Below are 13,095 nucleotides of genomic sequence, written 5' to 3'. Positions count from 1 at the left end.
TTTCTCTGCACAATGCCTCCTGCCATGCACCCAGGTGATGGTAACCAATACTTGTTCCTAGGAAGCTGAGAAGTTTAAGCTTCATGAAATATACTTGCCTATTGTAAAAGACCTGCTTTTGATCAGAGGCATTGGATGCTGTCAAAACTAGATGTATCTGTTACAGATTTCTCCCATATCTTTAGTTCATTGTTGTCCATGTCACTTATGGGATGGAACTCTGAGGTGTGGGGGGAGGAGCCGACAATATGTTCCATGTAGGATCATAAGACTTGATTGAAGGAATCTGAATCTCGAAGAATTTCAAAATAGTTTACTACTCTGGTGTTCACTGTAATTAATGGTGAAGTTGCTGTTCTACCAGCCACTTTATTTTACTTCTGTATAAATTTATCTTGCAATACATGTGATTTATATTTTAGCCTGAAATATATGGTCTGTCAGCATTTTGTTTTTAAATCTGTACTGATGTGTATAATAGCTGTCTAATACATTTTTCAGTTAATAATGTGAGGAAAAGATCATTTTTAATTCTATTGTACAGTGTATAAATGTCAATTCATGTGAGACAGGAGCTTGTTTATCAGCTGCATTGTTTCTCTGAGCACAAATAGAATGAGTGGGGAGATTCACAAATTGTAACTTTTTGCTGCATGAAAACCATCTGAGTGTTTGATCCTTTGCATGCCTTCAGTGAGATCAGGTCCAGTTTTATTTTGACACGCAGGAGCTCAAGATCAATGAGAATATAGTTCCAATCCCCACTTGTCTACGGTTGGAAATCATGGCAGTTGAAGTACATAAAGTTGGACTTCCAGGGAATAGTCCATGAAGGATTCCAGAAAGTTCACTGGAACGTTATCTGCATTAAGATGTTGGTTTATGAAGTTAACTAATAGGTTCATCTGTTGCAAAATATTGGCTTGATCAGAAAGTTCCATGCATTGAGCATTTTCATCCAGCAGGAAAAATTCTAAATGGATTTCATTTTACTCAAGTGTTGCATTCAGAAGACTGGCATTCTGTCACAGCCTTTGGGATGCATACTTCCACATGGCTCTTCAATCAAAAGTACTTATGTTTCCGTGCACAGAGAGTAAATAATCAGCATGTAGTACACACATTTGGCTTGATGCAGCTGCTAATAACACTTATCAATAATGGGATCCTTCGACTTCTGTACCTTCTTTATGCCTACCGTGATTGGTTCAGTGGTGCTCCCCCTCAACTATGCGAAACCCAGGATGTTCTAGAATCGGTTGCCAATCACAAAATTCCAGTCATAGTCAGCATGATATCTGTCCTTGATCCTTGGCTCCAAACCCTCTGAGCATGGTCTTGACAGTGAATCTTGAATGAGGCTTGGCTGGCTTGTTCTTTCAGCAGAATTTCAACACTTAATATTATTTCGGCATTTAAGCACAGAGTGTGGCAGTGATCTTTGCAGTATCAAATATAAAAATTATCATTACTTTTGAAGTTTTCCCCACAGTCGCTTCTGAATTTTCTAATCTGTTTTTCCAGGTGGCTGATCACTTTCCAAGTAGGTCCTCCACTCTGAGTAGGAAATTCTGGTATGATCAGTACATCTGAGTAAAACTGGTGTTGCACCTCCTTGGTGCAAGTGACTAGGAACAGAGCAGCTCACAGAGCTGCTTAGGTCATCTTGTTGCTGCAATGGTCCTTCGAGGAAAACTTAGTAAAAATGAAGAGTTAGTGTATTCATCGCAGAAAAGGAATTGGAAATAGAAGACAAGTGGGCGGTGCCTCCCCCCCAGATTTTCCACATGAAATATAACCCGGCTTTATTTCAGATTCTGAGTGCCCTGCTGTATTTTTTCAAAATTTTTCAGTCCTGTTTAATTTCCAGTATTTGTAAGCTTTTTTGAAATATCAATTTAAGTTCTGTACAAGCCTGTGCTCAGTTAATTTCTGAAGTTAACCTCCCCAACCAAGCATGATTTCCCCCTCTCAAAAATTTAAGGAAAACTGAGTACTCAGCTAAGTATGAGCCCCACCACACTCTCTTAGTACATTAGCTGTTTTGAGATAATCTAGTAGCCTTGCACAATGATCAATCATTTCAACACCGAATACCAGCAAGCTTGCGAGATAATATTAGAAAAAGCTGTGGCAATGGGGAGAATCATATTTAACAAAAATGTTTTTTTTTGTTGTCCTTTTGTTAGATTGGCCGTTCAACCGAAAGCCCAATTGATTTTGTAGTGACGGACACTGTACCAGGAAGTCAGAGTAATGCCGATACTCAGTCTGCTCAGAGCACCATATCCCGATTCGCATGTCGTATTATATGCGAAAGGAATCTTCCCTACACTGCCAGGATATATGCAGCTGGATTTGACTCATTTAAGAATATTTTCCTTGGAGTAAGTCAAATGGAAAGTAAGCTGTTGACTGCATTATGTTTGGGTTTGAAATGCTTTCGCCCCAATGGAGGCTTATTTTTATTTCCTCTTCCTTTCAGGAGAAAGCTGCCAAATGGAAAACTTCTGATGGTCAGATGGATGGCTTAACCACAAATGGTGTCCTTGTTATGCATCCAAGACTTGGATTTACAGAAGATTCTAAGCCAGGAGTCTGGAGAGAAATATCTGTTTGTGGCAATGTTTTTACCCTGAGAGAAACTAGGTCAGCACAACAGCGAGGAAGAATGGTAAGGTCCCGGGAACAAGCTGCTAGAAATATATTGAGACAGTAAGAAGGGTTTCTTGAATTGTCAGGTTTTTTAAAAATAGAATCTTTAATCTAATGAAGTGTACAGTTAAAGGATCAGCGCTTTAAACTTGAACAATCCACACAATTTTATAACTTTGTACTTTAAAATCAAGAAAGTCAGGAAATCAAATCCATTGGGAACTATAGGAGCCATCCTGGATATATGCACTTCTAATGATGTTGCAAGCTTTTTGAACAGACACAACCTACTGTATGTTAGAATGATTGTACACCTATTCCCTACTGAAACAAAATTGGTACAGTTTATTGAGTTATCTGCATGGTCCATTTTATATGTTGCCTGAAGCTGATAATTTCTCACATTCAGCTGTTGTATGCTCTCTTTGGCCTCCTTATCTCGAGAGACAATGGGTAAGCGCCTGGAATTGGTCAGTGGTGTGTGGAGCAGTGCCTGGAGTGGCTATAAAGGCCAATTCTAGAGTGACAGGCTCTTACACAGGTGCTGCAGAAAAATTTGTTTGTCGGGGCTGTTACACAGTTGGTTGCTAATAAAGCGTTAGCTGCTATTTGTGAACTATTGCATTCCTGATGTTAATGCTTACAGATTGGTGATAAAATTACTCTAAATTAAATTGCCTTAGTCCTGGGATTTTCCGGGACTGTACAGATAAGATTGAGATTTCACTTAGTCTAGCATCAGAGAGAAGTATGAATGCTAAATTCTTGTTGGCTGTACCAAATTTTGACCAAATGCAACAACTTAACTCAGCACCACTTTGATTAAAATTTTCTAGTTCTGTTAACTAACACAGACAAAGTAAAGTTTCACTCATCTTCGTTAGGATGGTAGAAGGAGACACTATGGTCAGGGTCAGCAATGAGTTGGAGAGGGGAAAATCTAAATGAGATTTTTGTTCCAGACACAATGGTTGGAAGTGCACACACCTGGATGTTAGATTAGGCCTAAATTGAGCTTGGTTGTGATCTTCCGCAGCAGTCAAACGACTACCAAAAATAGTTCTTTAAAGGCTTGCTTATGAATACTGGCTACTTGGGCAAGGTATCTCTGGGTGCTTAGCGCCCATGAAGTTGCATGTTGGCAATAGTTGATGTCGTTGGGAGAAAATTCTTGCAGGAGAAAAAAAAAAGTTAAAATATTTCCATAATCCAGTCACTGCACTAAGTATTTTTTTTAAATTGTTCCCCTGCATAAGTTTTTCCAGAACTTTATACCATATCAGCTGTAAACCATTCTTTTACTGAAGCATACGAAACACACATACGAATTAGGAGCAGGAGTAGGCCATTCGGCCCTTCCAGCCTGCTCCACCATTCAATAAGTTCATGGCTGAACTGATTACTCCACATTTCCACCTACCCCCGATAACCTTGCACCCCCTTGTCCATCAAGAATCTATCTACCTCTGCCTTAAAAATATTCAAAGACTCTGCTTCCACCGCCTTTGAGGAAGAGAATTCCAAAGACTCACGACCCTCTGACAGAAAACATTTCTCCTCATCTCTTGAGGGCAATCTCTTATTTTTAAACAGTGACCTCTAGTTCTAGATTATCCCACAAGGAGAAACATCCTTTCCACATCCACCCTCTCATGACCCCTCAGGATCTTATATGTTTCAATCAAGCCTCTTACTCTTCTAAATTCCTAGCCTAGCCTGTCCAATCTTTCCTGGTAATACATTCCAGGTATTAGTCTAGTAAACTTTCTCTGTACTGCCTCCAACGCATTTACATTGTCCTTAAATAAGGAGACCAATACTGTACACAGTACTCCAGATGTGGTCTCACCAATGCCCTGTATAACTGAAGCATAACCTCCCTACTTTTGTATTTAATTCCCCTCGTGATAAATGATAACATTCTATTAGCTTTCCTAATTACGTGCTGTACCTGCATACTAACCAGAGGATAAAAATAACCATGAAAATTCCAATATGGTTGTAAAATCGACATCTGATGCTCACAGAAGGAAATCTGCCACCCTTACCTGATCTAGGCCTGCACATAACTCAAGTCCCACATTGCCAGCTTGAGGTGAAGTGAGAGTGACTGTCCTTGACATCAAGGCAGCATTTGACCGAGTATGGCATCAAGGAGCCCTAGCAAAACTGAAGTCAATGGGAATCGGGGGAAAGCTCTGTGCTGGTTGGAGTCATACCTAATGCAAAGGAAGATGGTTGTGGTTGTTGGAAGTCAATCCTCTCAGCTCCAGGACATCACTGCAGGTTATACTCTATTTGCCAGGTCTTTCCCCACTCACTTAACCTATCTATATCCCTTTTGTAGCCCCCTTATGTCCTCTTCACAAGTTACTTTCCGACCTATCTTTGTGTCAACAGCAAATTTAGCAACCATACCGTTGGTCCCTTCATCTAAGTCATTTTATATAAATTGTAAAAAGTTGAGGCCCCAGCACAGATCCCTGTGGCACACCACTCGTTACATCTCGCCAACCAGAAAATGACCCATTGCTTGCATACACTCTGTTGGTGTGTCGGTGTGTCTTGGTATATGATGTGCTGATTCTCAGCCTGTATATATCAAAAACCACTCTGCAACCTCCCGGAATGTTATTTTTAATTATTCATTCTCAGATACTGACATGGCCGGCATTTATTTCCCGTCCCCGAGTTGCCCTGGAAAGCTGGTGGAAATGAGCTGTTCTTGGACCACTTGTAGTGGTTTCATAACAACTGACTGTTTTGCAAGGCCACTTCTGAATAAACCACATTGATGTGGGACTGGAGTCACATAATGGCCCAGATCGGGTAAGGACAGCAGCTCTCCTTCCCTAAAGGACATCAGTGAAATCAGTTGGGTTTTTACAACAATCATGGTCACCTTTGTTGTGACTAGATTTTTTGCTTTTCACTTGAATTTAAATTCTCAAACTAATGTGGTGGGATTTAAACTCCTGTTCTATGGATTATTCGTCAAAGGCCTCTAACATAACCATGACACCATTCTACACATTGTCAAGACCATGTATTGTCTCAGTCGATGTAGGATCTGGAGGAAGTCCTTGTTTTAAAGTCATACATTCTGTCCTTATTAGCTTGGAAAATAAAGGTCACCTCATCTTTTGGAGCTTTTCGTAGAACTGTTGTGAACGAGTTGGGAAACGTGAGGAATTGTGGTTCTGGTCTCCTTTTCTCCCCTGTCCCATGCTTTCCCCGAGTAGATCTGGGATTCAAACCCAAGTCCTACCACTTCTTTGCCAATGCATTAGCAGCTGGGAAACCATTGTGTGTTTCTTAACACTGAAGTTGTTCACTTGCTTAGATGATATTTTTTCCCCATCTTTAATTAAACTTTTGCTGTCTTAATGTTACAAACAGAATCTTGCATCTTAATGTGATAAAAAGTAATTTGTCATAATACGTAATTCTGATTCCTTTTTATTTTTGCCACTCAGGTTGAAAATGAAACCAATGTACTGCAGGATGGTTCTTTAATAGATCTCTGTGGAGCAACTCTACTTTGGCGCACTGCAGAGGGACTCGCGCACACTCCTACCGTTAAGCATCTTGAAGCCCTTCGTCAGGAGATAAATGCAGCCAGGCCACAATGTCCAGTTGGGTTTAATACACTTGCCTTCCCCAGTATGAAAAGGAAAGATGTGGATGAGAAACAACCATGGGTGTATCTTAACTGTGGACATGTACATGGCTATCATAACTGGGGAAACAAGGATGAGCGAGATGGAAAAGAGAGGGAATGCCCCATGTGCCGATCACTAGGCCCATACGTTCCTCTGTGGCTGGGAAGTGAGGCTGGATTTTATGTTGATGCTGGACCGCCAACTCATGCATTCAGCCCTTGTGGACATGTGTGCTCAGAAAAGACTACCACCTACTGGTCCCAAATCCCTCTTCCTCATGGCACTCACACTTTCCATGCAGCCTGTCCTTTCTGTTCGACTCAGCTCACTGGGGAACAAGGATATGTTAGACTTATTTTCCAAGGACCTCTTGATTAAGGACACAATTTTATTAACTGCAGGGGAAAACAGATAGTAGAAAGACATTTGATAACTTTCAGAATTATAAGCTAGTTTTCTATACTGAATTCCATGGGTTTTGGATTTTGTCTGTTCTGGAACATAACCTGGATTGTGTAGGTCTTCTTGAGGAAAGACACCTCATTGTTTTGTGATGTTGCCTACAAGACCGGTTTTGATAAGTTTGCATTTGTTAAGCATAAGTATTTTGAAATACAGAAACTTCTTGCCCAAATATTTAAAAAAAAATCAATTCATTATGGACCTCTTCGCAAATAACAATGACAAATTTCAAGTTTGTGTCGTTTTAATAAAATATGGAAGCATTTTTAGCTGATTCAACCTAATTTATCATGGGCTGAATAAATCTAATGCAAGTTGATAAGGTACCCTATTAGTCATAAAAGCTGCAGTATGATCCAGTAAAATATACCTTGTTTCAACGCCATTTGAAAAAGGAATTGAATCCTAAAATTTAGGAACAAAAGGTTTGATGATTTATTTTGCTGTATCATTTAAAAGATATTGCGATGCACTTCTTGTATCTGTGTAAGAGGAGCCAGTAGTTTTTCTGTCTTGTGCAGAATAATTATCGCTGACTTTCAAAAGAAAATCAACAGAGTTCAATTACAGATAACATTAAAGGAACTTTGATCAGTTGAGACCCAAGGTAGATGCAACTTCACAAAGCCTCACGTGTTGTTCAGTATCAGCAGGCTGGAGGTAAGAAAAGATGTGAATTGGGCACATCAAATATTGTTCAGCTGTTTACTACAAAATAATAGGCCACTGTAATGTAATAGCATAAAGCTAGTTCTGTGCATCTGTCTGTATTTAACATCTAAGTAAAGGCAAGCACTCCATGCCGTTGTGCCAAAATAATGTGTGATGTGCTATCACAGCGACAAAGGTGCACCACCTTGAATATCATTAATTGTTTACACAAGCTCACCTGCTAAACTCCTGTTTCTCACCAGTGACTGAGGATGTGTGAAGCTGGCTTATTTTACTGTATTGCAGCTTTCAAGTTCTGTAGGGTCTTTTGTACTAAATTATTGCCTGAAATGTATGTAGCTTTAGGTGTTTGTAGGGGATGCTTAGCATATGTGGAATGCTAACTTATAAAGTCTTGATTTTGTGGAGTAATATTATATAGGGATATGCAAAACTGCTCTCCAATTTTGGTCAACTAAATTGTACCCTGAGCAATGATATCTTGTCCCTTTAACTTTTTGCTATTATTGCTGGCTTCTAATTCAGTTTACTGTACATAATAAACCTTGTTAGCAAACAAATTCTGGAAGGAAAAAAAGCTGGATATTTGTGTTAAGCTAAATACTAATTAGCTCCTTGTTACCGTAGTTGAGAGTCAAAGAGCTCTCATTTTAGCTGATTTATTTCATTTTATTTTGTTTTGCATTCTCTACCTTTTTTTGATTTTCTCACCCATTTTCCCCACCTCTCAATTTGCACCCACGGCAAAAAAAAAGGGACGAATGTGTAAATGTGTCCACTGCATTGCCAGTTAATTGTAATGCAACATTTTATAGCTCTGGTGTATTACACTGACAGTGAGTTCATTAAACACTCTCAGGATTTAAGATATGGATTCAGAACTACTTCATGAATTCTATTTGAGCAGCTATTTGGTAAGTGATTTCTGTGTTGCATAAATATATGGATTTAAAAACACAATTGCAATCATGTTTATTTGTTCCTATCGGAATACTAAACTTTGACAGTTCTATTGGGTAAATGCATCTGGTTTTGGAGCTGCTGCCTTGACAAAGTTCAAGGTGGTGTTCTCTAACAGTTATATAATTGTACGCCATGGTGCTGGTCTGTGAAGGGTCATCTTGAGATGGCAAAAATCAGCTTGCAAGTAATGTGCTGCTTGACGTGAATCTTCTCGTAGCTGGTCTGACATCGCATTCATTAAGCAGTGGAAATATATGCTTCTGTGAAAGGCGGGTGGTAGTCCATGGAACTAGCTGTGTACCTGTATCAGTGCTCACCTTGTGACTTGGTGTCCAAGTTGGAAACATTGGATGTGACCACCTCCAGTTGGCTCTGAATACAATAATCAAGTTATGTAAGCAGGGGTCAGCAATTATCTTGGGACCTTGGTATAGTCAGGTGATGGGCTGTGCTTGATGGCTCTTTGTAGACAATTTATAGTCCTTAACCCCTTTTAAGGAGCTTGTGGATTAGATTTCTTTTTACCACCCATGTGTAACCAAAGTACAAGGAGATTGCCAATGCCCACACTCTTCCATCAAATGAGAGACAGTCCTTTAAAGGAAGTAATAAACAATTAGAGTAGCTATATTCTAGATATTGCATTGTCTTTTACTTCTATGAAAAGTCTTTACTTAAGCAAAATTTGGGGATTTTATTTCCAATTCAGCTTCATGAATTGAATCTCGAATAGCTACTATTTATACCAGTCTGCAAATTTGGTGGGTTGGTGATGGTTGGATATCTTGCTGGTTATACTGTAGTGATGATTATAATTTGTCACCTGGATTTCATACCATCGCTTAGCTAAATCCTCATCATTTTAGTAGTTTACGGACTATTGGGCAGAATTGTTTCCCCTTCCCACAACTTCACACATTCCTTTCATGAAGGTAGTAATTTACATATATTTCCTCTAATCTAGTATACTATATTTATTGCTTATGGTGTGGTCTCTACATTGGAGAGACCAAAAGCACGATGAGTGCTTTGCCAAATGTTCTGTTCTGTTGGCAAATATGATTAGGAACTCCCTATGGCTGGCCATTTTTATTCCTCTTCTTTCACCTTGCCATCTTTGGCCTCTTACATGGTTTCAACCAAGTTTAAAATGAGCTTCCGGAATTGTTTCTTATCTTTCTCCTGGGTACCTGCAAATCTTTGATCTGTGTATTGACTTTACCAATGCAATATCCTCACCATTTCACTTAAAGTAATGTTGTCCCATAGCTGCGTGTAGCTAATTGGAAATCCAGATGTGGATAATTACATTTTTGATTTATGATTAGACACTTCTTGGGTAAGTGATCTCTACTCATTGGTATAGTTTGTGCACTGTCTTACGTCGTGTCTGTGCTTTGCTTCCTCGGTTACTGGTTATCTGCTGAAATAGTGTGTAACATGGCGAAAATGTTGGAAAAGCACCAGCAGCAGTGTATAGAGACAGAGCCATTGTTGTGGTCCGCTCAATCTACAAGAACAACAGTTCCAGGCCAGCAGAAGAACATATTCCCAATCTATAGCGTGCAGCTCCAGAAGGGCACACCATGGTGAAAGGCATCCAACTTTGTTCTGGATGAAGAGTAGGGGTGGGTTTGCTGTATCTCATGCGAGCGAACGTTCTCAGCAATCATTCTGATGAAGGCCTGCAGCTGCTTGAAGATGTAATCTGTCTCTCTGATAAATGCATGTATGAATTCCAAACTCTGGTGATAAACATTTAATTAAATATATATTTACCCGTATTGTGTCTTCTATTGAAAATTAATACACATGGCTAAAACAGTGTCACCATTGCTGTAGTCATGCCTCTGGCTAGTCGGCAGTTTTTAGTGTTTCTATTGTTCTGCTCAGTGGCAAAGTTGCAATTTTACTGCTGGTCACCAAAAGGTCCAGGACATCACTGAACACATTCTAACAAACTACACACCTCTAACCAGACCAGTGATGGGACCATGTTTCCCAGTTTGTTACCAATACCTTGGTTTTCATATTGCTGTAGTTGTACCGGTACGAGAGATGTGTCCACGTTACATCATGGTTTGCTCGCTTTCTGGTACATTAAATGTTCATTCTCAGTTGTTTATATTTTGTTGTAAAGTTCTTGTTAATATTTCTTACATAGGGTATTGCAAGGGACATCAAAATCAATAAGAAGAAATTTTATAGTTACATAAAGGGAAAGTGGGTGTTCAAGAGCAATGTAGGCCCACTAAAAGCTGAAACTGGAGATATTGTCATTGATAATGGGGAAATGGCAGACATGTTGAACAATTACTTTGCCTCAGTATTTACAGTTGAAAAGGAGGAGAACTTGCCGGAAGTCCCGAAAAAATTAATAGCCGATAGGGGACAGGGACTTAATACAATTAACGTAAGTAAAACATCAGTAACAAGGAAATTGATGGAACTAAAGAGTGAGAAATCCCCAGGACCTGATGGTTTCCATCCGAGGGTGTTAAAGGAAGTAGGGGAGCACATTGTAGATGCCCTAACTATAGTCTTTCAGAGTTTCCTAGATTCAGGAGTGGTCCCTCTGGATTGGAAAGTTGCATATGTCACTCCACTTTTTAAGAAGGGTGAAGGGGGGAACCAAGGAAATTACAAACCAGTTGGCCTGACATCTGTGGTGGGCAAGTTACTGGAGTCTATAATCAAAGATAGGGTGACTGAACACCTAGAAAAATTTCAGTTAATCAGGGACAGCCAGCATGGATTCATGACGGGAAGGTCATGCCTGACAAATCTCATTGAATTTTTTGAAGCGGTGACTAAGGTAGTGGACAGGGGAATGTCTATGGACTTCCAGAAGGCATTTGATAAAGTCCCACATAAGAGACAGTTAACTAAGGTAGAAGCCCATGGAGTTGAGGGCAAATTATTGACATGGTTAGGAAGTTGGTTGATTGGTAGGCAACAGAGAGTGGGGATAATGGGTAAGTATGGGCGGCACAGTGGCGCAGTGGTTAGCACCGCAGCCTCACAGCTCCAGCGACCCAGGTTCAATTCTGGGTACTGCCTGTGTGGAGTTTGCAAGTTCTCCCTGTGTCTGCGTGGGTTTCCTCCGGGTGCTCCGGTTTCCTCCCACATGCCAAAGACTTGCTGGTTGATAGGTAAATTGGCCATTATAAATTGCCCCTAGTATAGGTAGGTGGTAGGGAAATATAGGGACAGGTGGGGATGTGGTAGGAATATGGGATTAGTGTAGGATTAGTATAAAATGGGTGGTTGATGGTCGGCACAGACTCGGTGGGCCGAAGGGCCTGTTTCAGTGCTGTATCTCTAAACTAAACTACTCCGATTGGCAGAATGTAACTAGTGGTGGCCCGCAAAGATCTGTGTTGGGGTCTCAATTATTCACATTAGTCATTAACGACTTGGATGATGCCATAGTAAGTCATATATCCAAATTTGCTGATACAAAGTTAGGTGGCATTGTGGACAGTCTAGATGATAGCATAAAATTGGAAAGTGATATTGACAGACTAGGTGAGTGGGTAAAACTGTGGCAGATGGATTTCAATGCAGGCAAGTGTGAGATTATCCATTTTGGACCAAAAAAGGATAGAGCAGGGTACTTTCTAAATAGGAAGAGGTTAAGTACAGTGGATGTCCAAAGAGACTTGCGGGTTCAGGTGCATAGATCTTTAAAATGCCACGAGCAAGTGCAGAAAATAATCAAAAAGGCTAATGGAATGCTAGCCTTTATATCTAGAGGATTGGAGTATAAAGACACAGGTTATACTGCAGCTGTACAAAACCCTGGTTAGACCCCACTTGGAGTACTGTGAGCAGTTCTGAGTACCACACCTTAGGAAGGATATATTGGCCTTGGAGGGAGTGCAACGTTGGTTTACAAGAATGATACCTGGACTACAGGGGTTAAGTTACGAGGAGAGATTACACAAATTAGGCCTGTTTTCGCTAGAATTTAGAAGGTTAAGGGGTGATCAGATCGAAGTCTTCAAGATATTAACAGGAAAAAACAGGCTAGATAAAGATAAACTATTTCCACTGGTTGGAGATTCTAAAACTAGGGGGCATAGTCTAAAAATTAGGACCAGACCGTTCAGGAGAGATGTTAGGAAGCACTTCTTCATGCAAAGGGTGGTAGAGGTTTGGAACTGTCTTCCACAAACAGCAGTTGAAGCTAGAACAGTTGTTAATTTCACATCTGAGATAGATTTTTTTGTTAAGCAAAGATATTAAGGGATATGGGCCAAAGGCAGGTATATGGAGTTAGGCTGCAGATCAGCCATGATCTCACTGAATGGCGGGACAGGCTCGAGGGGCTGAATGGCCTACTCCTGTTCCTATGTATTTTTGACAGTAGTGCATTTGCTAACTGAAGATTGTTTCAGGTGGAAATAAGTTACCAAACAGCATGTTGCAGACCAATTGCAATTGAAGATTTATGGTTTTGTAGCACAGCCGCTGTACCTTTGCATAAATGTAACAGGAAGCTCTTTAAACCATGAAGGTTTCTGGGGACTTTGGTATCCAAACTAAGTTCAATACCTTGCACTTAAAAAGAAAATTAGTTCCATGTTTTTAACTTGTGCAGATATAACTATGATTCACTAAATGAATTATGCTCCTATTAATTGACCATCTGAAACTTGCACAAAGCTATTTTAACAGT

The 13,095-nt window shown here is 40.1% G+C and overlaps 1 protein-coding gene across 2 annotated transcripts in view; it reads left to right on the top strand.

The window, feature by feature from the left end:
* Nucleotides 1-10,198, top strand: part of LOC137376178 (E3 ubiquitin-protein ligase pellino homolog 1) — a 41,190-nt gene extending 30,992 nt beyond the window's left edge. For both annotated transcript variants that reach the window (XM_068044249.1, XM_068044250.1), the window contains exons 5-7: nt 2,190-2,387; nt 2,486-2,674; nt 6,132-10,198. In XM_068044249.1, the coding sequence (XP_067900350.1) occupies nt 2,190-2,387; nt 2,486-2,674; nt 6,132-6,695 (951 nt within the window). In that variant the 3' untranslated portion in view covers nt 6,696-10,198. The remainder of the gene's footprint in view (nt 1-2,189; nt 2,388-2,485; nt 2,675-6,131) is intronic.
* The last annotated feature ends 2,897 nt before the right edge of the window (nt 10,199-13,095 follow it).

This window comes from Heterodontus francisci, chromosome 13, assembly GCF_036365525.1.
Source record: "Heterodontus francisci isolate sHetFra1 chromosome 13, sHetFra1.hap1, whole genome shotgun sequence".
Lineage (NCBI taxonomy): Eukaryota > Metazoa > Chordata > Chondrichthyes > Heterodontiformes > Heterodontidae > Heterodontus > Heterodontus francisci.
The sequence above is the reverse complement of the archived record's forward strand: the minus strand, read 5'-3'. Positions and strand labels throughout refer to the sequence as shown.